The sequence below is a fragment of the Melanerpes formicivorus genome, unplaced genomic scaffold (genome assembly GCF_026170545.1).
Source record: "Melanerpes formicivorus ecotype bairdi unplaced genomic scaffold, bMelFor1.0.p_v2 SCAF_141, whole genome shotgun sequence".
NCBI classification, from domain to species: domain Eukaryota; kingdom Metazoa; phylum Chordata; class Aves; order Piciformes; family Picidae; genus Melanerpes; species Melanerpes formicivorus.
This window is the reverse complement of record NW_027142493.1, coordinates 1,002,001-1,028,470: the sequence shown is the minus strand read 5'-3', so window position 1 is coordinate 1,028,470 and position 26,470 is coordinate 1,002,001. Positions and strand designations below refer to the sequence as shown.

The 26,470-nt window shown below is 58.1% G+C and overlaps 1 protein-coding gene across 1 annotated transcript in view; it reads right to left on the bottom strand.

Moving 5' to 3' along the window:
• STIM1 (stromal interaction molecule 1) overlaps positions 1–26,470 on the bottom strand; it is a 64,065-nt gene that overhangs the window by 24,764 nt on the left and 12,831 nt on the right. The window contains 4 exon segments of the mRNA XM_068168552.1: positions 2,494–2,609; positions 3,503–3,614; positions 5,547–5,661; positions 13,922–14,055. Of these exon segments, the coding sequence (XP_068024653.1) occupies positions 2,494–2,609; positions 3,503–3,614; positions 5,547–5,661; positions 13,922–14,055 (477 nt within the window).

Sequence of the window (26,470 nt, the reverse complement as noted above, 5' to 3'; positions counted from 1 at the left end):
TTGTTCTGGTGCTGGCTGCCTGGCAGAAGAGACCAACCCCCATCTGGCTACAGCCTCCCTTCAGGGAGCTGGAGAGAGCAAGAAGGTCACCCCTGAGCCTCCTCTTCTCCAGGCTAAGCAAGCCCAGCTCCCTCAGCCTCTCCTCACAGGGCTGTGCTCCAGACCCCTCCCCAGCTCTGTTGCCCTTCTCTGGACACCTTCCAGCATCTCAATGTCCTTCTTAACCTGAGGGGCCCAGAACTGGACACAGCACTCAAGGTGTGGCCTAACCAGTGCTGAGTACAGGGCAGGATGACCTCCCTGCTCCTGCTGGCCACACTCTTCCTGATCCAGGCCAGGATGCCCTTGGCCTTCTGGGCCCCCTGCTGGCTCGTGTTCTTCCTCACATCCAGTCTGAATCTCCCCACTTCTAGTTCTGCTCCATGCCCCCCAGTCCTATCCCTCCCTGACACCCTCAAAAGTCCATCCCCAGCTTTCCTGCAGCCCCTTTCAGATCCTGGAGGGCCACAATTAGGTCTCCTGGGAGCCTTCTCCTCTCCAGACTGAACAGCCCCAACTCCCTCAGTCTGTCCTCACAGGAAGATGTTAAACAGAAGTGGACCTAACACTGAGCCCTGAGGAACATCTTTCCTTATCTTGGTGACCATCATCTATTTAACCATTCTGTGAACACTCAACACTGAAGAGCCAATGAAGCCTTGATGTGGCTCTGGAGGCCCTCCCTGATGGATCATCCTCAGGAAGGAGCAGCTCCTGGCTTGTTGCTGCAGATAAGGTCACTTGGAATGCCTTGGAGAAGGCTTCTGGGTTGGGCTGTTGGATGGTTTGGTTTTCACCCACCCACAACTCCTTTGGGTCTTCTTCACTGTCCCCTCCAGCTATGCCCTTCCCTGCTGGGCCCAACCCAGGCACCTCCCCTGCCCCAAGCTAAGACAGGTTTGTTCCACCAAGAGGGAGCAGGCAGCCCCACCTGGAGATGATTCATATCCTGCTCCTCTCCCCAGTGCCAAGGCTGATCCTAGTGCCAGCTGTTCCCAGCTCCACCACACGAGGGCTACCTAAACCTCCTGCTGTTGGAGAAGTTCCTCAGGAGGAGGAAACCTTACAGAGAAGTCTCCCAAGACAAAGTCAAGGGAGGTTCTGCTGCCCCTCTGCTCTGCCCTGGGGAGGACACAGCTGCAGGGCTGGGGCCAGGGCTGGGCTGCCCAGTTCAGAGCCTGGGACCTGCTGGAGAGATTCCAGGGGAGGCTGGGGAGAAGCTGAGGGTCAAAGAAGGGCAAGGAAGCTGGGGAGGGGTCTGGGGAAGGAGGAGAAGGCTGTGGAGAAGTTGTGAGGAGCAGCTGAGGGCCCTGGGGGGGTTGAGGCTGCAGCAGAGGAGGCTGAGGGGAGACCTTGTGACTCTCTGCAGCTCCCTGAGAGCAGCTTGCAGCCAGCTGGGGCTCAAGGGCTGCTCCTGAGGGCTGGGCAAGAGGAGATGGCCTCAGGTTGTGGCAGGGCAGGTTGAGCTTGGCCCTGAGGAGCAATTTGTGCCCCTTGAGGGGTGCCCAGGCCTGTGGCAGGCTGCCCAGGGCAGTGGTGGAGTCCCCATGGCTGGAGGGGTTGGGAAGCTGTGGTGGTGAGGGCCCTGGGGTGGTGGTGCTGGGGCAGTGCTGTGGTCAGGATTAGATTCAATGATCTTGGAGGTCTTCTCCAACCCAAACCATTCCATGACTCCAAACTGTGTCTACCCCAAACCTCCACCTCCTCCATCAGGAGAAACAGGCCCTGATCAAGGAAGGTTTCTGTTGACCTCCCAGGAGCACCACAAGCTCATGAGAAAGCTGTGACTAAGCTAGAGGGAGACGAAAGGACCTTTGATAGACATGACCCAGACAGAAGAACAAAGGAGCAGAGCTGAGATATGGATCAGAGAGAGCTTGGAGACCACCTCAGGAGGTCTATAATCAACATCAAAGCAACCCAGCTCCTTGTTCTCATCTCTCCTCAAGGACTTCTCCTCCAGCCTGCTGCTCTTCTCCTCACCCAGAGGTGGTTCCTCTGCAGCCTGAGCCACCAGCAGAGCCCCAAGGTCTCTTTCCATCCAGAGAGGAAAGCTGGTGGCCCTCCAAAAGATATTCCTCAGGGCAATTTCCAATCTCACCATGTGGTCAGAAGGTCTGACCCTATGGCTAGGGGAAGGATCTGCAGGGTTGGGAACCCCAGGCAGGGTCGGGAGACCCCAAAACTGTGGCTCAACAACCTTCTGAGCAGCTGATGGAGATGGATGTGGAGATGAAAATGCCAGCCTAGGAGACAGGACACCTCCAGGCTCCAGATCTGCTCCAACAAGTCCCAACCCCTGCACCAGGAGAACCATTCCAGAGCAGCTTCATGGAAGTGAGACCAAGAAGGGCCAAGTTTGGGCCAGGGTGGTCTACCTTCACCACTGGAAGCAGAGAAGACAAAGCTCCTCCTGATGGACCCCCAGAGGACCTGGGCCCTGGTGGTACTTACACAGAGGAGGTCCAAAAAGCACAGTGTCCAAAGCCTTCAGCTGCAGCTTCTGCCTGTGGCTTCTGTCAGTCATCTTCAGGACACTTCCCATCAGGGTCACATTGTTCACAGCCAGCCTGGACCACAGAGATGGAGAGAAAAGCCCAGGTGAGGGCTGGGCAGAGCCATCTGGAGGAGAAATGGCATCAGCAAAGACCTCAGAGTTCCATGCTTAGGTTAGCAGGGCAGAAGGCTTTCCAACAATGGCTATTTGGCCTTGGGGGGTTGGTGTCAGAGGCTGGAGAGGAGCCAGGGGGTGCCCAGGTGGGCAAGGAGGGCAGCAGCAGCCTGGGCTGGAGCAGCAATGGGGTGGGCAGCAGGAGCAGGGCAGGGATTGTGCCCCTGGGCTGGGCACTGGGGAGCCCACAGCTGCAAGCCTAGGGGCAGGGGTGGGCCCTCCCTGCCAGAAGGACCTTGAGGTTGAGCTTGGCCCTGAGGAACAATTTGTGCCCCTTGAGGGGTGCCCAGGCCTGTGGCAGGCTGCCCAGGGCAGTGGTGGAGTCCCCATGGCTGGAGGGGTTGGGAAGGTGTGGAGCTGTGGTGCTGGGGCTGTGCTGGGACTCCCATGGGGCTGAGTTGAGTTGGGAAAGGGAAAAAGCAGAGAGCAAAGCATGGAGCAGGGAACGGTTGGGTAGAGATGGAGACAGAAGGGAGAAGACAGGAGGAGGATGGACAATAAGGATTGGGCCCTCAGCTCTGAAGCCTCTTGAGTCATTTCTCCTGGTGAGGGCATCCTAGACTGGAGGATAGCTCAGGAGGCTTCTGAAGCTCAAGCAGGGTTTGGTCTACCAGAGCTTTTGTCCCCTCAGCTTGGAAGCCTCTTGAGTCATTTCTCCTGGAGGGGACAACCTAAGCTGGAGGAAAGCTCAAGCAGGGTTTGGTCCACCAGCTCTTGGTGTCTCCACCAAGATAGCTCCACCTTGGACACAGCCCAAGGAGAGGAGGAGAAGGCAATACAGTGAGGACTGACCTGGGCATGGCATGACCACTCAGCTGGAGCTTCCTGAAGGTCTCCTCATACTGGGGTAGCTCCACATAAGTGATGAGCCACTGCACCACCTCATCAACTGTCCAGTTGTAGACTGTGGAGAGGCAGAGAAGGAGAAGAGTTGAGGGAACTCTAACCATTAAGACAACCAAAAGCAGTTCTCCAGCCACACCTTAGCCTTCTACAAAGGAGAAACATCTCCAGGCCTTCAACCCCTTCCTCTGAAGCTGGGGACAGCAAAGTCATGTAATGGTTTGGGTTGGAGGAGACCAAAGCCATGGAGATGTGGTGCTGAGAGCTATGGCTTGGTGGTGACCTGGGGTAGTGCTGGGGTCATGGTTGGACTCAAAGCCACCATCCCTGGAGGGGTTTCAAAGCTGTGGAGATGTGGTGCTGAGAGCTATAGCCTGGTGGTGGTGACCTGGGGCAGTAGAGGGCTCATGGTTGGCCTCCATCATCTTGGAGAGCTCCAAGCAAAATCATTCCATGATCCTTGTGGTGTCTACACCACCCCCAGCAACCCCAAAAGAGCCGGGGTGCACCTCCCCCACTGCTGGTGGCCCCCACCTCCAGCCCCTCACCACCCCTCAGGCTTCTCCAGCAGCCAAGCAGAGCAAAGGCCCATTTCCTGCTGGCTCCAAGAGCCATGAGGCTGCTGAGAAGCTCTGAATTGTCAACACTGGAGCTGTCTCCACAGCTCTGAGAAACATCTCCCAGCTTCCTCCAGCCAGCTGAGAGCCTTCGACCAGGAGAGGACAGAGTGGGCAGAGTGAAAGCCAAGAGCTGAGCAGAGCAGAGCAAGACAGGAGGAGAAGGTGGCAGCTCCACTCCTGCCCACACCATGACTCACAGGAGGAGCCTGGCAAAAAGCCCTCAATTGAGGAAACATCTGAAAGCTGCTCTGAAGCCTCCAGGCTCCTTTCCTCATGGAGTCATGGAATGGGTTGGATTGGGAGAGAGCTTGAAGGTGATGGAGGCCAAGCATGAGCCCAGCACTGCCCCAGCACCACCACCCCATGGCCCTCAGCACCACAGCTCCACAGCTTCCCAACCCCTCCAGCTATGGGGACTCCACCACTGCCCTGGGCAGCCTGCCACAGGCCTGGGCACCCCTCAAGGGGCACAAATTGCTCCTCAGGGCCAAGCTCAACCTCCCCTGCCACAACCTGAGGCCATCTCCTCTTGGCCCAGCCCTCAGGAGCAGCCCTTGAGCCCCAGCTGGCTGCAAGCTGCTCTCAGGGAGCTGCAGACAGCCACAAGGTCTCCCCTCAGCCTCCTCTGCTGCACCCTCAAACCCCCCAGGGCCCTCAGCTGCTCCTCACAACTTCTCCACAGCCTTCTCCTCCTTCCCCAGACCCCTCCCCAGCTTCCTTGCCCTTCTCTGGCCCTGCCCCAGCCCTCAAGCTCCTCCTGGCAGGGAGAGCCGAACCCTGCCCCCAGGCTTGCAGCTGTGGGCTCCCCAGTGCCCAGCCCAGAGGGAACAATCCCAAAATCATGGAGCTGTTATGGTTGGAGAAGACCTCTGAGCTCAAGTCTAACCATTCTCTAACTCTACCAAGTGCTGGAAGTTAAACCACATCCCAGGCTGGGGATCAAGGTTTGCTCCTCAATGATGGAACAAGAGATGGCCTCAGGTTGTGGCAGGGGAGGTTGAGCTTGGCCCCGAGGAGCAATTTGTGCCCCTTGATGCTTGCCCAGGCCTGTGGCAGGCTGCCCAGGGCAGTGGTGGAGTCCCCATGGCTGGAGGGGTTGGAAAGCTGTGCTGCTGAGGACCATGGGGTGGTGGTGCCCTGGGGCAGTGCTGGCTCCATGGTTGGACTCCATCTCCTTAAAGGTCTTCTCCAACCTCCATGATGTCATTCTCTGATATTTCCAGGAGCAGAGAAACCAACCCAGATGTTCCTCTGTGATGGCCATGCTCAGGTCCCACTGCTCAGGGGTGGGGAAGCAACCAAGTCCACCAAAACTCTGAAGGAACTCCCTCCCCAGGAACCATGATGGAGAAGCTCTCTTGGTCCTTTCTTACCTTCAGATGTCTTCCAGGCCTTCCAGAGGTCTTCCACACTGATGAGTTTGTCTTCTCCATGGAAGGTGCTGTGCTTAACCGTTGGGTCATGGTAATTCAGGTCCTCCCTCAAGAACTAGGAGAAGGAGGAAAGAAAAAGAGCTGAGTTTTTGGTTCATCTTCATGATGATGACACCTACAGAACCTCAGGCCATCATTTCCATGGCCAAGGCCTCATGAGGCTGAGAGATGGAACCTTCAAAAGGTCATGGAAGCATGGAATGGGTTAGGTTGAAGGGACCTTCCAAGGTCATGGAATGGAATGGGTTGGGTTGGAGGGACCTTCCAAGGTCATGGAATGGAATGGGTTGGAGGGACCTTCCAAAGTCATGGAAGTATGGAATGGGTTGGGTTGGAGGGAACCTTCCAAGGTCATGGAATGGGTTGGGTTGAAGGCACCTTCCAAGGTCATGGAATGGGTTGGGTTGGAGGCACCTTCCAAGGTCATGGAAGTATGGAATGGGTTGGGTTGGATTGATCTAGTTGGGGATATCCCTGCTGAGTGCAGGGTGGCTGGAGTGGATGACCTTAAAGGTCCTTTCCAACCCCAAACCACTCCATGATTCTGACCTTCCAAGGTTCTCCACAGCCCCACTCAGATGCCACCAAGTCCCTGCACTTGATCTGCTTAGGGACATCCCTGCTCAGTGCAGAGTGGGTTGGAGACGATGACCTTGGGAGGTCCTTTCCAACCCAAACCACTCCATGAGTCTAACCTCCAAGGTTCTCCACAACCCCATTTAGATGCCACCAAGACCAAGTCCCTGCAGCTTGAAGGTGGTTGGAAATGATGACCTTGAAAGGTCCTTTCCAACCCAAAGCATTCCATGATTCTAACCTCCAAGGTTCTCCACAACCCCATTTAGATGTCACTAAGGCCACCACCAAGTCCCTGCAGCTTGAAGGTGGTTGGAGATGACAATATTGAGAGGTCCTTTCCAACCCAAACCATTCCATGAGTCTGACCTTCCAAGGTTCTCCACAAACCCACTTAGATGCCCCCAAGGTCACCACCAAGTCCCTACACCTGATCTAGTTGGGGATGTCCCTGCTGACTGCACCAGGGCTGGAGAAGACCACCTTGAGAGGTCCTCTCCAACCCAAACCACTCCATGAGTCTGACCTTCCAAGGTCCTCCACAACCCCATTTAGATGCCACCAAGGCTACCACCACCACCAAGGCCCATTCAGCTCTTCCCTTCTGCTTCTCTCTCCCAGCAGAAAACCCTTTGGTTGCTCTTCAGGCCTTGAAGGGGAAAGGTGGCACAGGAGAACATTTGGGCAGCTTTGGAGAGCAGCTGGCTGCCATCTGGGGCCACTTTGAAGCCTGGTCCAGCACGAGGGAGCAGTGAGAGGGGAAGCTGTGGAGCTCCTGGGGTGGTGAGGGAGCAGGGGAGGTGCCAATGTCACCCTGCAGGGCTGCCAAGTCCACAGAGGGAGCTGGAAGGGATCAGCTGCTGCTTTATTTAGCTCAGGAGAGCAGAGGATGGAAAAGTGATCTCCTGAAACTTCCAGCAGCTCAACACCACCACAACAAACTCCCCCTCCACCCCCCCTCAAGGACTCCATGGAGGGAACAAAGCTGCCTGCTGGGACAGTATCTCCAGCAGTGATGTTGTGCATGATGGATGGGGCTGAGAGGTCCTCTGAGGAGCAGCTCAGAGGAAGTTTATGCAGCTCTGGGAAACCCTGGGCAGATGCCAGCTGCAGTGCTGGGGCAGCTCTGGAGGGCTCAGCACAGGCAGGGAGCTGCTGGAGCAGGCCCAGAAGAGGCCACAGCCATGCTGGGAGGGCTGGAAGGGCTCTGATGGGAGGCCAGGCTGGCAGAGCTGGGAGAGTTCAGGGAGACCTTCTGGTGGCCTGGCAGGGCTGGAAGGGGCCCAGGAGCAGCTGGGGACAGAGTTTGGAGCAGGAGCTGTGGGGCCAAGGGGGGATGGTTTGGAGCTCCAATAGAGATAAGCCAGCAGACACCAACCACAGGCACAGGGCCAGGAGCAGCCTTGTAAGCATCAACCACCAGGAGCTGAGATCATTGTGGCAAGGCAGAAAGAAGGTGAAGGACGCCAAAGCCACCACAGGCTGCTGACAGAGCAGGAGCAGGGCAGGGACTGTGCCCCTGGGCTGGGCACTGGGGAGGACACAGCTGCAGGGCTGGGGGCAGGCTTGGGCCCTCCCTGCCAGGAGGACCTTGAGGGCTGGGGCAGGGCCAGAGAAGGGCAAGGAAGCTGGGGAGGGGTCTGGGGAAGAAGGAGAAGGCTGTGGAGAGGCTGTGAGGAGCAGTTGAGGGCCCTGGGGGGGTTGAGGCTGCAGCAGAGGGGGCTGAGGGGAGACCTTGTGGCTGTCTGCAGCTCCCTGAGAGCAGCTTGCAGCCAGCTGGGGCTCAAGGGCTGTTCCTGAGGGCTGGGCAAGAGGAGATGGCCTCAGGTTGTGGCAGGGGAGGTTGAGCTTGGCCCTGAGGAGCAATTTGTGCCCCTTGATGCTTGCCCAGGCCTGTGGCAGCTGCCCAGGGCAGTGGTGGAGTCCCCATGGCTGGAGGGGTTGGGAAGCTGTGGTGCTGAGGGCCATGGGGTGGTGGTGCTGCTGGGGCAGTGCTTGGTAAAGGGTTGGACCTCCCCATGCTGGCAGCAGAGGATGAGAGGAAGCTGCTGGGATCCAGGAGTCTCCTCAGCAGGAAGCTCCACCAGAGCCAGCCCTCAGGAGCTGGAGCTGCCTTTGGAGGCAGTGTGAAGAGCAGAAATAGAGCAGCAATTAGAGATGGCCCCAGGAGGGACCTCCTCTGGCACCTGAATCAAGGCCACCAATGAGGTCATCTTCAACAGGGTGGAAAATGCCAACTCCAGAGAGAAGAAATCCAACCATGGCTTGAGGATGGGGACAAAGGTGTGGGACAGAACCTCACCAAACCCAGCATGTTGGTGGTGGGAAAGGACCTCTGGAGCTCATCCAGGTCCAATATCCCTGGCTGCAGCAGGGCAGCCACAGCAGCTTGCCCGGGAGCACAAAGGTCAGGTTGGGACTGGAAGCTCTCCAGAGAAGCTCCAGGTCTGTGGCTCAAACTTTTCCCCACCCCATGGACCACACAGAGGAGTTGTGCCCTGGGGAGGTGCTTCACAGAACAGAGTCATGGAATGGCTTTGGTAGGTGAGACCTTGGAGATGGGAGAGTCCAAGCATGAGCCCAGCAGAGCCCCAGCACCACCACCCCAGGGCCCTCAGCACCACAGCACCACAGCTTCCAAACCCCTCCAGCCATGGGGACTCCACCACTGCCCTGGGCAGCCTGCCACAGACCTGGGCACCACTCAAGGGGCACAAATTGCTCCTCAGGGCCAAGCTCAACCTCCCCTGCCACAACCTGAGGCCATCTCCTCTTGGCCCAGCCCTCAGGAGCAGCCCTTGAGCCCCAGCTGGCTGCAAGCTGCTCTCAGGGAGCTGCAGAGAGCCACAAGGTCTCCCCTCAGCCTCCTCTGCTGCAGCCTCAACCCCCCCAGGGCCCTCAGCTGCTCCTCACAACTTCTCCACAGCCTTCTCCTCCTTCCCCAGACCCCTCCCCAGCTTCCTTGCCCTGCTCTGGCTTGCAGCTGTGGCCTCCCCAGGGCCACCAGTGCAGAAGACAACACTGCCAGCCTGACTTGCTGGCACCAGGAGAAGCTCCCAAAGATGAAGCCCAAAAGCTCCAAAAGGCTCCAATCTGAGCCCCCTCCTGCTCCTGCTCCTCAGCAACTGTCCCAACACCAAGGCCAGAAGCTCAAACCTGCTTGGGGGGGATTGGAGCTGGTGGGTACCTTGATCACAGCTCCTGGAGCTTGGCTCCTGAAGGAGAATTCTTGGAATGCTTTCTCCAGGGGCTTCAAAGCCTGGATTGAAACCTCGATTTAAGGCAGCTTTTAATTCCCAGCTTCAAGCTGAGCAGAGGAGAAGCCTGAAACTGTGTTTTGAAGGGCCATGGAGTGGTTGAGCTTGGAACACACCTTGAGGATCATCCAAGTCCAACCCCTGGCCAGGCCCCACCACAAACACTGCTTTTGGTCTTCTCCATCTTGAACCCAAAGATGGTCACAAGTCACTTGTGAGGAAGAAAAGAGCTGTGACACCAACCAAGGAACCCTAGTATGGTGTGGTGGTGGGAAGGAACCTCTGGAGCTCCCCCAGCCCAGGGGCACCCCCAGCAGCTTTGCCCCAGGGGCACCATGGCTGGGGGGGTTGGAAGCTCTCCACAGGATGCTCCACAACCTCTCTGGGCAGCCTGCTCCAGGCCTCTCCAGCAGCCTCACCCCAAACAAGTTGCTCCTGCTGGCACCTCCTGGCTGCCACTTGCTGTCCCTTGAGCCCTGGGCACCCCTCAGCAGATATCAGCCCCAGGCTCTTGCCCCCCACAACTCCTTGAGCTCTTGCTGAGCATTGCTCAGACGCCCTCTGGGGCTGCCCTGCTCCAGGCTGAACATCCTCAGCTCCAGGGAGACCTTCTGGTGGCCTGGCAGGGCTGGAAGGGGCCCAGGACCAAGCTGGGCACAGAGTTTGGAGCAGGGCCTGTGGGGCCAAGCCAAGGGGAGATGGTTTGGAGCTCCAAGAGAGAAGATCTGGAGTAGATCTGAGGCAGTTCTTGAGCAGGAGGCTGGGGAGAGCCTGGTTGAGCTCAGGCAGAGAGCTGGGAGCTGCCCCCTGGCTGGCAGCAGCCCAGGGCAGGGTGTTTGGGGCTCTGAGCTCTGCTTGGGGCTGTCCCTGCTGGCTGCAGAGGGCTTGGGCTGGGTGAGCTTGGAAGGTGCCTTCAACCCAACCCCTTCCATCATCCCATGACCTCTGAAGGTGCCTTCAACACAACTCATTCCATGACCTTGGGAGGAGCCTTCAACACTACTCCTTCCTTGTCTCCATAACCCTTGAGGGTCCTTCCAAGCCAACCAATTCCACGACTCCCTGAGGTCCTCAGGTAGAAGTCATGTGGGAGCTGGTGTCCTCCAGATGCAGCTGGCAAAGACTGAGAGGTCTCCCAAGTGTTGGGGGCAACTATGAGGAGATGATTTGGACCACTGGTGGCCACCATGAGAACCTCCAGCAGGGCCACACAAGCTCAACACCACCTGAACCACTCTGCTTCCAAACAGAGGTCCAGAGAGAGGAGGAGAGCTACTGGGACCAAGCCCAGGAGATGCAAGAAGGTCAGAGCATGGAGCTGAGCCATCTCCAAGGGCTTGGAAAGCCACCTGGAGGTTGCACCAAGGGTGGGATAGGGAAGATTTGGAGCAAAATGGATTTTCTCAGCCCAAAAAATGGCAACACCTGGCCAGGAAGGGAAGTCCTACCAGGTGAGGAGAACAGAGTGATGATGAAGAGGAGGTTGGCCTGAAGGAGGCTGTGGGAGAAGCCTGGGCCAGGCCCTTGGTGCCACTCATGCCCTTGCCTCCTCACCAGGCTGCAGAGGAGCCAAGTCCAGGGGCACAATCCCTGCCCTGCTCCTGCTGCCCACCCCATTGCTGCTCCAGCCCAGGCTGCTGCTGCCCTCCTTGCCCACCTGGGCACCCCCTGCCTCCTCTCCACCTGCCGCCACCAGCCCCCCCAGGGCCTTTCATTACCTGGCACTTCCCAGCCCCTCTGCCCCCAGCCTGGAGCCTTCCTGGCCTTGCAGTGCCCCAGGGGCAGGTCCCAGCCCTTGCCCTTGCTGCCCTCATCCCATTGGCCTCCCCCATGGCTCCAGAGCCCTCTGCAGCTCCCCCCTGCTCCTCCAGCAGCTCAGCTCCCACCCAGCTTGGTGCCATCTCCAAGTGGTGATGGAGCCAGGCCAGAGCTTGCCTGGGGCTGGAGGTGGCTGCTGCAGCATCTCCAAGCTCCAGAGGGCTGAGGCCTGGGGACCTTTGGTGGCCCTCAGCAGGTTGCCAGGAGGTGACCCAAGCCTTGGCCTCTTCCAGGAGCGGAGGTCCTACAAGTGGAAGCAGCTGCTCTTCCTCTTCACCTTCATCACCTTTGGCTTTGCTGTCTGTGTCTACTTCCACCACAATTGGTACTGTGGGCCTGGAGGTAAGGAGACAACAGCCCCAGGACGACTGAGGTCCCACCAGGACTCAACCATCCCTGCTGGGATCAGCCCAGGGAAGGCACCAAAGGGCAGGAGAAGTGCTAGGAGAGGGTTGGGGCCCGTGGGATGACTTCCTCACCCAGCCTCCTGCTGCCCTGAGCAGCTCCAGGAGCTCTTCCAGCCCCTCAGGAGGTGCTGCAGGAGCCCCTCTAGGAAGTCTTTCAGCTCTCAAGCTTCAAGCTGATGGAGATGTGGCTCTAGGGGGGACATCAAAACCTTGGGAAGGTTTTGAATGGACTTTAATGACTCAAGGAATTGGGATGAAAGAGAGGGAGAGGCACCAAATCCTGGGATAAGTCATCCAACCCTGCTGGCAACTCATCAAGAGGATGGGAGAAGCTCCAAGCTGCTGGCCCAAGTTCCTGGAGGATGTCATCAGCCCTGGCACAGGTGAGACTTGGCCAAGAAACTCAACTGCTGCTTTAGCTTGGGTTGGAGATTCAACCTCCATGGAATGAGACCTGGGGGCAGGGTTGGGCCCCTCACTCTCAGAAGGACATTTGAGGAGCTGGTGCAGGGCCAGAGCAGGGCAAGGAAGCTGGGGAGGGGTCTGGGGAAGAAGGAGAAGGCTCTGAAGAAGTTGTGAGGAGCAGCTGAGGGCCCTGGGGGGGTTGAGGCTGCAGCAGAGGAGGCTGAGGGGAGATCTTGTGGCTCTCTGCAGCTCCCTGAGAGCAGCTTGCAGCCAGCTGGGGCTCAAGGGCTGCTCCTGAGGGCTGGGCCAAGAGGAGATGGCCTCAGGTTGTGGCAGGGGAGGTTGAGCTTGGCCCTGAGGAGCAATTTGTGCCCCTTGAGGGGTGCCCAGGCCTGTGGCAGGCTGCCCAGGGCAGTGGTGGAGTCCCCATGGCTGGAGGGGTGGGGGAGCTGTGGTGCTGAGGGCCCTGGGGTGGTGGTGCTGGGGCAGTGCTGGGGCCATGCTTGGACTCCATCATCTCCAAGGTCTTCTCCAATCCAACCCCCTGCACAACTCTGCTCTAGGAAATGTCCACCATGGGAAAGCAGCTCAGAGAAAGAGCCACAGAGGCGGCCCTCCTTCCATGAGAAGAAGGACATTCAAAGACCACCAACCTCACCTCCAGGTCCCCACCACCATAACTCAAGGGTCCTCTTCCAAGAGAACCTCCACAGGTTGGACTGGACCTCAGGAATCATCTGGTCCAACCTTCAAAGACCTTCCAGGAGAAGGAGGACACCAAAAGACCAACCAAGAACCAAACTCACTGCTCTCCTCCACATCATCACCACCCAATACCCAATGGTCCTCTCCAAGAGAGCCACCACAGGTTGGAATAGACCTCAGGCATCACCTCGTCTAACTTCAAAGACCTTCCATGACAAGAAGAAGAATGAAAGACACCCCCCAAAGCCCAACCTCATCCCTCTCCCCTACATCATCACCACCCAATACCCAATGGTCCTCTCCAAGAGAGTCAGCAGAGGTTGGAATAGACCAGGCCAGGTTGGAAGAGAACTTTGAGATCATCACATCCAGCCTGTCACCCAACACCATCTCATCAACTAAACCATGGCACCAAGCTCCCCATCCAGTCTCCTCCTGAACACCTCCAGGGATGGGGACTCCACCACCTCCCTGGGCAGCACATCCCTATGGCCAATCTCTCTTGCTGGGAAGAACTTTCTCCTCACCTCCAGCCTAAACCTCCCCTGGCACAGCTTGAGACTGTGTCCTCTTGTTCTGCTGCTGGGTGCCAGGGAGAAGAGGCCAACCCCCAGCTGGCTACAGCCTCCCTTCAGGGAGTTGGAGAGAGCAAGGTCTCCCCTGAGCCTCCTCCTCTCCAGGCTAAGCAAGCCCAGCTCCCTCAGCCTCTCCTCACAGGGCTGTGCTCCAGACCCCTCCCCAGCTTTGTTGCCCTTCTCTGGACACCTTCCAGCATCTCAATGTCCTTCTTAACCTGAGGGGCCCAGAACTGGACACAGCACTCAAGGTGTGGCCTAACCAGTGCTGAGTACAGGGCAGGATGACCTCCCTGCTCCTGCTGGCCACACTGTTCCTGATCCAGGCCAGGATGCCCTTGGCCTTCTGGGCCCCCTGGGCACACTGCAGGCTCATGTTCAGCCTCCTCTCAACCAGTACCCCCAGGTCCCTCTCTGCCTGGCTGCTCTCAGCCACTCTGACCCCAGCCTGTAGCACTGCCTGGGGTTGTTGTGGCCAATGTGCAGCACCTGGCACTTGGAATCATCTGGCAGAAGCTCTGAAGACCTTCCATGAGCAGGAGGAGAGCCAAGGCCCACCCCCAAGGCCCCACCTCATCGCTCTCCTCCACGTCCACGTTGCCGTTGGCGTCATCGTCCATCTGCTTGTGGATGCTGCGCACGGCCTCGAAGCTCAGCTGCTCGTCCTCGTCATGGCACAGGGCTTGGTCGATGCGGCAGAACTCTGCTGAGGGACAAACCAACCAAGCTCAGAACACCTGGGCCTCACCAGACCCCACCTGGGGCTCTCCCTCCCCAGGCTGCTCCAGCCCTGCTGAAGCTTCCCCAGCTCTGGAGAAGCTCCGAGGAAGGTTCTGTCCTTGGCACGGCGGTGAGGAGCGAAGGGAGACCTGGAGGAGGGCATCAAAGGATGGACTGGGCCAGGGTGGTCCTCTCCTGGTCAGCTGAGGGCCAGACAATCATGGGAGGAGTGGGAAGAGAGAGTGAAGGTCATGGAGATCAACCATGGCCCCAGCACTGCCACAGGGCACCACCACTCCATGGCCCTCAGCACCACAGCTCCACAGCTTCCCAACCCCTCCAGCCATGGGGACTCCACCACTGCCCTGGGCAGCCTGCCACAGGCCTGGGCACCCCTCAAGGGGCACAAATTGGCCCTCAGGGCCAAGCTCAACCTGCCCTGGCACAATATGAGGCCATCTTCTCTTGGCCCAGCCCTCAGGAGCAGCCCTTGAGCTCCAGCTGGCTGCAAGCTGCTCTCAGGGAGCTGCAGAGAGCCACAAGGTCTCCCCTCAGCCTCCTCTGCTGCAGCCTCAACCCCCCCAGGGCCCTCAGCTGCTCCTCACTTCTCCACAGCCTTCTCCTCCTTCCCCAGACCCCTCCCCAGCTTCCTTGCCCTGCTCTGGCCCTGCCCCAGCCCTCAAGCTCCTCCTGGCAGGGAAGGCCCAACCCTGCCCCCAGGCTTGCAGCTGTGGGCTCCCCAGTGCCCAGCCCAGAGGCACAATCCCTGCCCTGCTCCTGCTGCCCACACCATTGCTGCTCCAGCCCAGGCTGCTGCTGCCCTCCTTGCCCACCTGGGCACCCCCTGCCTCCTCTCCACCTGCTGCCACCAACCCCTCCAGGGCCTTTCCCCCCCAGGCACTTCCCAGCCCCTCTGCCCCCAGCCTGGAGCCCTTCTGGGGCTGCTGTGACCCAGGGGCTGAGCCTTGGTGCCCTCATCCCATTGGCCTCCCCCATGGCTCCAGCCTGGCCTAGACCCCTCTGGAGCTCCCTCCTACCCTTCCAGCAGCTCCGCTCCCACCCAGCTTGGTGACATCTGCAATCTGGGGGCTGCTTGATGCCCTCAGATGCTCCTCCAACATTTCCACCTGCTCTGGACCTCCCAAGTCCCACAGCTGGAGGGAAGCATTCTCGTGCCCACCCAGAGGCCACCACCTCTCTGTGGGCAGGAGAAGGGTGGGAGGACTCCAGCTCTGTTTTCCATCCCATTCCAAGAGCTTCATTCCTCCCTTGGAGGTTGTTGGGCTTGGCAGAAGATGCAGCTGGGGCCATTTGGAGAGTCAAGGGTTGGATGTTTAGAGAACATGTCAATGAAGACAAATGAAAACCTTCCTCCTGCCCATGGAGTGGCCTCTTCTTGGCTTCTCCTCCACACAGTTATCTACTCAAGACTAACCCTTCAGATCTGGCCACCTGCCCAAGTCCTGCTTGGACACCACCCTTGACAACCTGCTCTGAAGGAACCTGCTTTAGAAGGGAGGTTGGATAACCTCAAAGCTGGGCAGGGACCTCTGGAGCTCCCCCAGCCCAGGGGCACCATGGCCAGGGGAGGTTGGAAGCTCTCCACAGGAGACTCCACAACCTCTCTGGGCAGCCTGCTCCAGGCCTCTCCAGCAGCCTCACCCCAAACAAGTTGCTCCTGCTGGCACCTCCTGGCTGCCACTTGCTGTCCCTTGAGCCCTGGGCACCACTCAGCAGATGCCAGCCCCAGGCTCTTGCCCTCCACAGCTCCTTGAGCTCTTGCTGAGCATTGCTCAGATGCCCTCTGGGGCTGCTCTGCTGCAGGCTGAACATCCTCAGCTCCAGGGAGACCTTCTGGTGGCCTGGCAGGGCTGGAAGGGGCCCAGGACCAAGCTGGGGACAGAGTTTGGAGCAGGGCCTGTGGGGCCAAGCCAAGGGGAGATGGTTTGGAGCTCCAAGAGAGAAGATCTGGAGTAGATCTGAGGCAGTTCTTGAGCAGGAGGCTGGGGAGAGCCTGGTTGAGCTCAGGCAGAGAGCTGGGAGCTGCCCCCTGGCTGGCAGCAGCCCAGGGCAGGGTGTTTGGGGCTCTGAGCTCTGCTTGGGGCTGTCCCTGCTGGCTGCAGGGGTTTGGGCTGGGTGAGCTTGGAAGGTGCCTTCAACCCAACCCCTTCCATCATCCCATGACCTCTGAAGGTGCCTTCAACTCAACTCATTCCATGACCTTGGCAGGAGGGCAAGGGGCTGCTCTGCTCCAGCCTCAGCAGCCCTCAGAGCCCTCAGCTGCTCCTCACAACTTCTTCAGAGCCTTCTCCATCTTTGTTGTCCTCCTCTGGCCCTCAGCCTCTCCCCAGCACTTCCCAGGCTCTGACCTGGGCAGCCCAGCCCTGGCCCCAGCCCTGCAGCTGTGGCCTCCCCAGGGCAGAGCAGAGGGGCAGAACCTCCCTGCCCCTGCTGCTGCTCACACTCTGCTCCATGACCCCTAGGGGACCTCTTTGGCCCCCAGGGCACCTTGCTGGCTGCTGGGCAACTCCTTGCCTCCCAGCACCCCCAGCTCCTTCTCCTGGCAGCTGCTCCCCTTGCCCTGCTTGGCCTTCAGGACGTTCCTCCCCCCAACTCTCCATCTTCTCTCTCCCATTTCCATCACCATCCAGAAGCCTTCTGCCCATCACAAGTCTTATGAATCATTTTAGGCCACGCTCCTTGAGCCCAGAGGAGAAGACAACTCCCAGAAAAAGTCCCAAGGCCTCCTGAAGGATCCTGACCCCATCTGGGTCACCTACCCCTTGGACCATTTCTTTGTCACCTTGAGGACCCCCCACCAGATCTCCTTGCTTTGGTCCTACCCCTGAGGAGGGACCAAGCCCAGGTCCCAGCACAAGCCTGAAGTTACCTAACTGGAAACCAAGAGAGAAGGTCGTGGTGGGCACCAAGATGACCATGAGCAAAGATGTCCAAGGGCAGGCTAGGCTGGGCTAGTAGTTGTGAGACGATTCCTTGCTCACCACTGAGGAGGTCACACCTGGGCCCAGTTCTGGGCTCCCCAGGATGAGAGGGACAAGGCCAGACTGGAAAGAGTCCAGGGAAGAGTCATGAAGGGCCTGGAGCACCTCAAAGCCTGAGAGATCTGAGGCTGTCCAGCCTGGAGAAGACATCTCAGAGGGGACCTCATCAAGACCTGCAGGGAGGGTGCCCAGATGACAGAGTCAGGCTGCTCCCAGTGCTTCCCAGCACCAGGACCAGCAGCTGTGGGCACAAACTGGAGCACAGGAAGCTCACCTCTGAACATCAGGAGATGCTTCTCACTGTGAAGGTGACCAAGCACAGGTTGAGATTGTCCAGGGGAGGTGGTGGAATCTCCAGCCTTGGAGATACTCAACAAGCATCTAGACATGGTCATGGGCAACCAAGTTTGGGTGGCCCTGCCTGAGCAGGGGGCTTGGAACCAGATGGCTCCAGAAGAGATCCTCTCCCACCTCAACCACTTTGAGATGGCAGAATAGCAGCAGTCTCAGGAGGCCCTCTGCTGCTTGAGTTCCAAAGGTCAAGGTTCAACCATCTCCACCAAACCACTTCACCAAGGTCATCTAGTCATGGAATGGGTTGGAATAACCATTAAAGCTCTCTGTCTTGGAATGGGTTGGGTTGGAAGGGCCATCACAGGTCATGCAGTCCTGAGCTAGGACACTTTCAACTAGAGCAAGGTGCTCAGAGCCCAGACCAACCTGCCCTGGTGCCAGCCATGGGGCATCTCCTACCACTCTGAGTGACCTCAAGCAGGCTCTCCCCAGCCTCCTGCTGAAGAATTTCTCCCCTCCCTCTGTTCTGAGGCTCCCTCTTGGAGCTCCAAACCATTCCCTTGTCCTACCACCACAAAGATCTCCTTTCCCTGGCATGGTCAGGCTGTCCTCTCCCCAAAACTTCCCAGGGTGAAGCCATTTCTTTCTCTGTGGATTTTGATTGCCCCAAGGAGAAGAAACTGTGGCAGAGTTCTTCTGAACATCACCACCTGGACTTGAGGACTTCCCAAAGGTCTCTTTCCAACGCAAAGAACTCCCTGCTGCTGCCCTTCTTGGGGGTCCTCAAGTTGATGGCCACCAGATTTGGGGCTTCCTTCTCCTCCTAACCCTTTCTTCATGGGTGCAACAAAAGCAGCTGAGAGCCTTAGGTGGAGCTTCAGGAGGAGTTTTTTTCCAGCCCTGGTTTTGTCACCTTGACCTGGCTGAGGGAACAAAGGGTGGTGCTGGTAGTGCCCATGATACTGATCCAAGCTTTTGGAGCTGACTTCAGAAGGAAAACTGAAACCCTAAGAGATATCTCCTCAAGCATGACGTGGCCACAATGTTCTCAGCCCTCTGCTTATTGTTCCAGCACAGCTCTGGGCCAAGATCAAGTTGTTGGAAGGAAAGGTCATGGAGGAACCCAAGAATGACTTCATTAACCCTCAGAGAACCACCTCCCTCCTGAGCTGCAGGCCATGGCCTGGCCACAAAGCAGTCAAGAGACACAACCCAAGCATGGTGGGGGTGGGAAGGGACATCTGGAGCTCACCCAGACCAACCCCACCCTGCTCCAGCAGGGCACCCCCAGCAGCCTGCCCAGGGGCACCATGGTCAGGGGGAGTTGGAAGCTGGAGCCCCTCTGTCCCCAGCCTGGGGCTGCTGTGACCCAGGACCAGGTCCCAGCCCTTGCCCCTCGTGCCCTCATCCCATTGGCCTCCCCCATGGCTCCAGCCTGGCCTAGACCCCTCTGGAGCTCCCTCCTGCCTCTCCAGCAGCTCAACTCCCACCCAGCTTGGTGCCTCCTGCAACCTGCCTGGGGGAGCCTTCAGCCTTCCCCCAGCTCAGTGATGAAGACATCCAAGAGCCCTGGCCCAGCACTGAGCCCTGGGGACACCAGCTGGAGCTGTCTCCATTCCCCACTACCCCATGGACCTGGCCTGACCATTCCACCCATGGCACACTGGGGGGGTTTAAGAAACATCTTGGTCACCCAGAAGCTCCACCAACCACTGCTGGGACAGCAGCTGCTCCAAAGAGCCCCTGGGGTGCTTCTCATCCCTTGTCCCACCCCAAGCTTTAGGATGATGCCACGTGGACCTCTCAGCAGCTGACATCATCATCTCCACTCCACCTCTCTGACTCACCAAGAAGCTCTTTTGTCTCTCTTCATGCTGCCCTTCAGGCATTCTCTTTATCTCCTCACCATCACCTCTTCAACTCTCCACCCTCAGCCTTCCCCCCAGAACAAAGAGATCCTCTTCTCACCCCCCAGGTGACTTGAGAAGGCTGAGATGCTGACCTGGCCACTCTCAGTGGCATCTTTAGGGCCTTCTCCTGCTATTGTTCCACCTCTCCCCACCCACCTTCACCCCTCCAGGGCTTGAAGGCATTTTGCAAGCTCCTACCCAATCTCCTGGGAGCCAAGGTCCTGCTGCTACCCCCAGGGTGCCACCACCTCAGAGACCATCAAGAGGAGGAGCAGCTGAGAGCCCTGGGGAGGCCACAGCTCCAATCCTGGAGGCAGAGTTGGGCCCTGCGTGCCAGAAGGACCTTGAGGGCTGGGGCAGGGACAGAGAAAGGTAAGGAAGCTGGGTCTGGAGAAGGAGGGGAAGGCTCTGGAGAAGTTGTGAGGAGCAGCTGAAGGAGTTGTAGGAGGTTGAGGCTGGAGCAGAGCAGCCCCAGAGGGGATCTGAGCAGTGCTCAGCAAGAGCTCGAGGAGCTGTGGGGGGCAAGAGCCTGGGGCTGGCATCTGCTGAGTGGTGCCCAGGGCCCAAGGGGCACCGATTGGCAGCCAGGAGGTGCCAGCAGGAGCAACTTGTTTGGGGTGAGGCTGCTGGAGAGGCCTGGAGCAGGCTGCCCAGAGAACAGAACAGAACAGGTTTGGAAGAGACCTTCAAGATCATTGAGTCCAACCTATCATCCAACAACACCTAATCAACTAACCCATGCAACCAAGCACCCTGTCAAGTCTCCTCCTGAACACCTCCAGTGATGGTGACTCCACCACCTCCCCAGGCAGCACATTCCAATGGGCAATCACTCTCTCTGTGTAGAACTTCTTCCTAACATCCAACATAAACTTCCCCTGGCGCAGCCTGAGACTGTGTCCTCTTGTTCTGGTGCTGGCTGCCTGGCAGAAGAGACCAACCTCTGCCTGTCTACAACCTCCCTTCAGGGAGTTGGAGAGAGCAAGAAGGTCACCCCTGAGTCTCCTCCTCTTCTCCAGGCTGAGCAACCCCAGCTCCCTCAGCCTCTCCTCATAGGGCTTGTGTTCCAAGCTCCTCACCAACTTCATTGCCCTTCTCTGGGCACCTTCCAGCAAGTCAACATCCTTCCTAAACCGAGGGGCCCAGAACTGGACACAGCACTCAAGGTGTGGCCTAACCAGTGCTGAGTACAGGGCACAATGACCTCCCTGCTCCTGCTGGCCACACTGTTCCTGATGCAGGCCAGGATGCCCTTGGCCTTCTGGGCCCCCTGGACACACTGCAGGCTCATGTTCAGCCTCCTCTCAACCAGTACCCCCAGGTCCCTCTCTGCCTGGCTGCTCTCAGCCACTCTGACCCCAGCCTGTAGCACTGCCTGGGGTTGTTGTGGCCAATGTGCAGCACCTGGCACTTGGATGTGTTCAATCTGATGCCCTTGGACTCTGCCCATCTGTCCAGCCTGGCAAGGTGGCTCTGCAGAGCCTCTCTACCCTCCAGCAGATCAACTCCTGCCCCCAACTTGGTGTCATCAGCAAATTTACTGATGATGGACTCAGTGCCCTCATCCAGATCATCAATAAAGATGTTAGAGAGCACAGGGCCCAGCACTGATCCCGGGGGCACACCACTAGTGACTGGTCGCCAGCTGTGGAGCTTCCTCCTATGGAGAGATTCCAACCTCCCCCCTGGCCACAGTGCCCCTGGGCAAGCTGCTGGGAGTGCCCCTAGTCCTAGGGTTGAACTGGGTGGTCTCCAGAGATCCTTTCCCACCCCCAAGCATGCTGGGGTTCAGTGACCCCTCCCATGCAAAGCACTTTGGGTTGGTGTGGTGAAGAGCCGGGAAAGCTTCAGCTCAGGAGAACCCAGAGCCTGCAGTCCACCACTTCTGCTGCCTCCTCAACTCCAGTTTGCTCCAAGAAGACCAAGAGGCAGAGCCCCAAACCAGCTGAAACCTCCCAGGACCCCAGAATGATCGTGGTGAGAAGGGGTCTCAGTAACTCAGCCAGCCCAGGCTCACCCCCAGCAGCTTGCCCAGGGGCACAATGGCCAGGGGGGAAGCTGGAAGCTCTCTAGAGAAGAAAACTCCACAACTTCTCTGAGCAGGTTGTCCTCCTGGTGCTCTGGGTACCTCCTCTGAGGGTGGTCAAGGTGTTGTCTTTGAAGGACCTCAAAAAGGTCTCTTCCAATCTCCAGAGTGGCACAGAGCAGGTGTGGAGCCTCCATCCATGCAGACAGTCAACACTCAACTTGAACACCATCCTTGGACAACCAGCTCTGGGTGGCTCTGCTGGGGCAGGGTTGGAGAAGATGATCTCCAGAGGTTCCTGTCAGCCTCAGTGACTCTGGAACCTCCAACCATCTCAGTCCAGGGCTAGCCTTCCTCCTGGGAGCTTCTCTCTGAGGACAGCTCTGCGTAACTCGAGGGCTGAGGCCTTCCAGGTCTCCTCCTCCAGGGAGGGCTGAGATCTCTTTTCACCAAGTGCTGGGCCAAGAGGACATGGCCTGAAGCTGGCCCAGGGGAGGTTGAGGTTGTCCATGAGGAAAAATTTGTGCCCCTTGAGGCTTGTCCAGGCCTGTGCCAGGCTGCCCAGGGCAGTGGTGGATTCCCCATCCCTGGAGGGCTTTCCAAGCTGTGGTGGTTCCCTGGGGCAGTGCTGGGTCCATGGTTGGACCCCACCATTTCCCAGGTCTTATCCATGGCTCTGTGACACTCCAGAGTGAAGCTGGAGAAGCTGGCACATGTCCCTGGTGTCAATGACCTCCAGCTGCACTGTGTCAAATGGGGAGGCTAAAAATAACTTGGCCATCTTCTCCCTCCAGTGGAAGTGGTCCTGGTCCTCTCCTCTCTTTGTTTTGGTAACAAGAGCTGGAGACCTCCCCACAGCTCTGCCCTTCTCTCCTCACCCTCTGCTCTCCACACTTGTGGCTCTCCAACCTCGGGAGGTCTCTCAGTGCTCTTTCCATTGGTCCTCAACCCATCCTGGGGTGGAGAAATTCCATCCAAGCCTTTCTGTCTCAAGTTGTCCTTGGCAAGAGGTGCTTGGAGGAGGGAGCTCGAGGGAGGAAGTTCAAGCAAGGCTTTGATGCCATCACCCAAACATGGGAACCATCCCAGTACTCTTCTGTTTGTTTTTTTTTGACCCAAAATGGTCAAGGTTTCCTTGGCTGCCACTTCAGCCTTCAAAAGCAGCTCTTGGTGTCAACCACAGCTGGCAGCATGAAGCTAGCAGCTCATCCCCTCCCCACCACGGAGCTTTGGGACTGCTGTGCTTGGCCCTCAGGTCCTGAGGACAGGGCTGGCAGCTTCCCAGTGGTGCCCAGGGCCAGGCCAAGGGGCAGCAAGTGGCAGCCAGGAGGTGCCAGCAGAAGCAACTTGTTCAGGGTGAGGGTGGTGGAGGCTTGGAGCATGCTGGGCCAGAGAGGTTGTGGAGTCTCCCTGTGTGGAGAGCTCAGGTGGCCTTGAGGTGGATTTCCAAAGTTATTCAAGATGATAATGGAGGCCCGGAGGTGTTCCAGGCCAGGCTGGATGAGGCCTTCACCAGCCTGGTCTAGTGGGAGGTGGCCCTGCCCATGGCAGGGGGGTTGGGATTGGATGATCTTCAAGGTCCCTTCCAAGCCATTCTATGAAGCATGGAATGAGGAAAGCTGGAAAAGATCTCTAAGATGTCCAAGATTGTGGACTGAGTGGAGCAGAACCCTTCAGCTTGGCATGCTGAGGGCAGGACATCTCAGCTGCACTGCTGGGACAGGGAATCATGGAAGGGCTGGGTTGGAAAAAAGCTCCAAGGTGATGGATGTCCAAGCATGGCCCCAGCACTGCCCCAGCACCACCACCACAGGGCCCTCACCACCACAACTCTCCAACCCCTCCAGCCATGGGGATTCCACCACTGCCCTGGGCAGCCTGCCACAGGCCTGGGCACCACTCAAGGGGCACAAATTGCTCCTCAGGGCCAAGCTCAACCTCCCCTGCCACAGCCTGAGGCCATCTCCTCTTGGCCCAGCCCTCAGGAGCAGCCCTTGAGCCCCAGCTGGCTGCAAGCTGCTCTCAGGGAGCTGCAGAGAGCCACAAGGTCTCCCCTCAGCCTCCTCTGCTGCAGCCTCAACCCCCTCAGGGCCCTCAGCTGCTCCTCACAACTTCTCCACAGCCTTCTCCTCCTTCCCCAGACCCCTCCCCAGCTTTCTTGCCCTGCTCTGGCCCTGCCCCAGCCCTCAAGATCCTCCTGGCAAGGAGGGTCCAACCCTGCCCCCAGGCTTGCAGCTGTGGCCTCCCAGGGGGACAATCACCTCCCCAGTTCTGTTTCTACAGTTGAGTAGAACAAAACCAACCCAGGAGCCTTCCCACCTCACTTCCTGAAGACTTCAAAGGTTTCCTTTTCTTCCCTCCAGCGAATCACCTCCCACCATACAAAGCCACCTCTGCTCCTAGCCCAGATGAAAGAGTCTGCAGCAGATGTAAATGCCACCAGAAATGAGGCCATTTGATCTCTCATAGACCTTCAGAGGAAGCACCACCGCCAGCCTTGGCTGCTTCTCGTGGGAGGACCAACCAAAGATGTCCACAAAGCCTCTACTGAGAGCCTTCAGAGACACAGCTCATGAGGGATTCATCAGGTCTGAGGTGACTCCTCTCTTCTACTGGCACTTAGAAACTCCTGGATCATGCCCTGACACCTCAGGACCAACATGGCCAAGCCACAGAAGACAAAGGAGATGCAGGAGAAAGCCCTCAGAGATCCAGGAGGCCAGAAGCAGGAGGACCAAGCCCTCAGTGATCCAGGAGGCCAGAAGAAGAGGGAGGACAAAGCCTTCAGAGATCCAGGAGACCAGAAGCAGAGGGAGGACAAAGCCTTCAGAGATCCAGGAGGCCATAAACAGAGGCAGGACAAAGCCCTCAGTGATTCAGATCAGAAGCAAACAGAGGACAAAGCCCTCAGTGATTCAGGAGGCCATAAACAGAGGGAGGACAAAGCCTTCAGAGATCCAGGAGACCATTAACAGAAGGAGGACAAAGCCCTCAGTGATTCAGGAGGCCAGAAGCAGAGGGAGGACAAAGCCTTCAGAGATCCAGGAGACCAGAAGCAGAGGGAGGATAAAGCCTTCAGAGATCCAGGAGGCCATAAACAGAGGCAGGACAAAGCCCTCAGTGATTCAGGAGACCAGAAGTAGAGGGAGGACAAAGCCTTCAGAGATCCAGGAAGCCATAAACAGAGGGAAGACAAAGCCTTCAGAGATTCAGGAGGCTCCTGGCTCTCCAGCCCCTTCATGTCCCCAGCACCAGCCTGAGGCAGGAAGGAACCAAGCAGCCAAGTTGACACTTGAAGAGCTGCCAACCCTCCACTCAAACCTGAGAGCTTCCTCCCCAGATGGACTTCTCTCCTTGGCAGCAGTTCAAGGTTTACTCACTGCAATTAATCTTCTTCTCACTGATGGCCTCCTCCATCCATCCACTTCGTGGAAGACCACAACAGCTTCATCCCTTGCTTCCAAACATCCTCAGTCATCTCCACCACCACCAGAGCCCTTTTTAACCCTTGCTCCCACCCAATCTCCACCACAAACCTTTGATGGCCCCACTTGGACCTCAAAAAGACCAACTTCATCCCCACCCACTTGTGGTGAGAAGAACACAACCACCAACCCCACCCCAGCTCCTGAGCCTCCACCTGGAGCAGAGGAGGCTAAGGGGAGACCTTGTGGCTCTCTGCAGCTCCCTGAGAGCAGCATGCAGCCAGCTGGGGCTCAAGGGCTGCTCCTGAGGGCTGGGCCAAGAGGAGATGGCCTCAGGTTGTGGCAGGGGAGATTGAGCTTGGCCCTGAGGAACAATTTGTGCCCCTTGAATGGTGCCCAGGCCTGTGGCAGGCTGCCCAGGGCAGTGGTGGAGTCCACATAGCTGGAGGGGTTGGGAAGTTGTGGAGCTGTGGTGCTGAGGGCCATGGGGTGGTGGTGCCCAGGGGCAGTGCTGGGCTCAGGGTTGGATTCCATCACCTTGGAGATGATTCCCACCCTTGGTTGACTCCAGGCAAGCCGCTCTGTGGATGCTGTGGGAAGCCAGAAGCTGGCTGAGGGCTTGGTGGGCTGGAATCCAAAGGAGTTTGGAAAGCTCCAGCAGACATGAGTCAGCCTCAGCCCACGGAGCGCAGCTCCGGCTGCCACCAGCCCAAACTCCTCAGGAGGCTCCCAGAGGGCCACGTGAACCATTGGAGATGCCAGAAGCAGCTGAGAAGCTACCAAAGCACAACCCACCTGGGCCCTGCTCTTCCACCTCCTCAACCCACAGCAGAAGCTCTCGGCCCAAAGGCAGCTCCTCAGCTCTGCTCCTCGTGGCAGTAAGAAGATCACAAGGTGCAGCATTCCATGGAGTCATGGAATGGGTTTGGGTTGGAAAGGACCTTCACAGGTCATGGGAACGGATTGGGAGGGACCCTCATAGGTCATTGAATCATGGGATGGGTTGGAGGCACCTTCCAGGTCATGGAAGCATGGAATGGGTTGGGTTGGAAGGGACTTCCAAGCTCACCCAGCCCAAGTCCCCTGCAGCCAGCAGGGACAGCCCCAAGCAGAGCTCAGAGCCCCAAACACCCTGCCCTGGGCTGCTGCCAGCCAGGGGGCAGCTCCCAGCTCTCTGCCTGAGCTCAACCAGGCTCTCCCCAGCCTCTGAAGAACTTCTCCTTTCCATCCACTCAACCTCCTCTTGGAGCTCCAAACCATCTTCCCTTGGCCTGGCCCCACAGGCCCTGCTCCAAACTCTGTGCCCAGCTTGGTCCTGGGCCCCTTCCAGCCCTGAAAGGCCACCAGAAGGTCTCCCCAGAGTCTTCTCCCCTCCAGGCTGAGCACCCCCAACTCTCTCATCCTCTCCCACCCCTCTTCTCCTCTTCCTTTCCAGAACCTCCTGGCCCTGAGCTGAACTCCCTCCTGTCTCATCTTCAGGTCTACCTCATCTCTGTGGACTCAGAGGGAGGCTGATGGAGCAGATGGGACCAGGGAAAAGCTTCAGGAGGAGAGAAGCCAGAAGGACCTCTCCATCCATTGCCTGTTCTCCTCCTGCCTCCAAGGAGTCTCCCCACAAGATCCTTTACAGCCAAACTTCTCCATTGCTAACCCAAGAGGAGAACCATCCCATGGTGCCACATGAGGTTGAGAGAGGTCCTCCTGGGTGGGGCATGAAGGTCAAGGGAGGTTTTGCTGGCCCTCT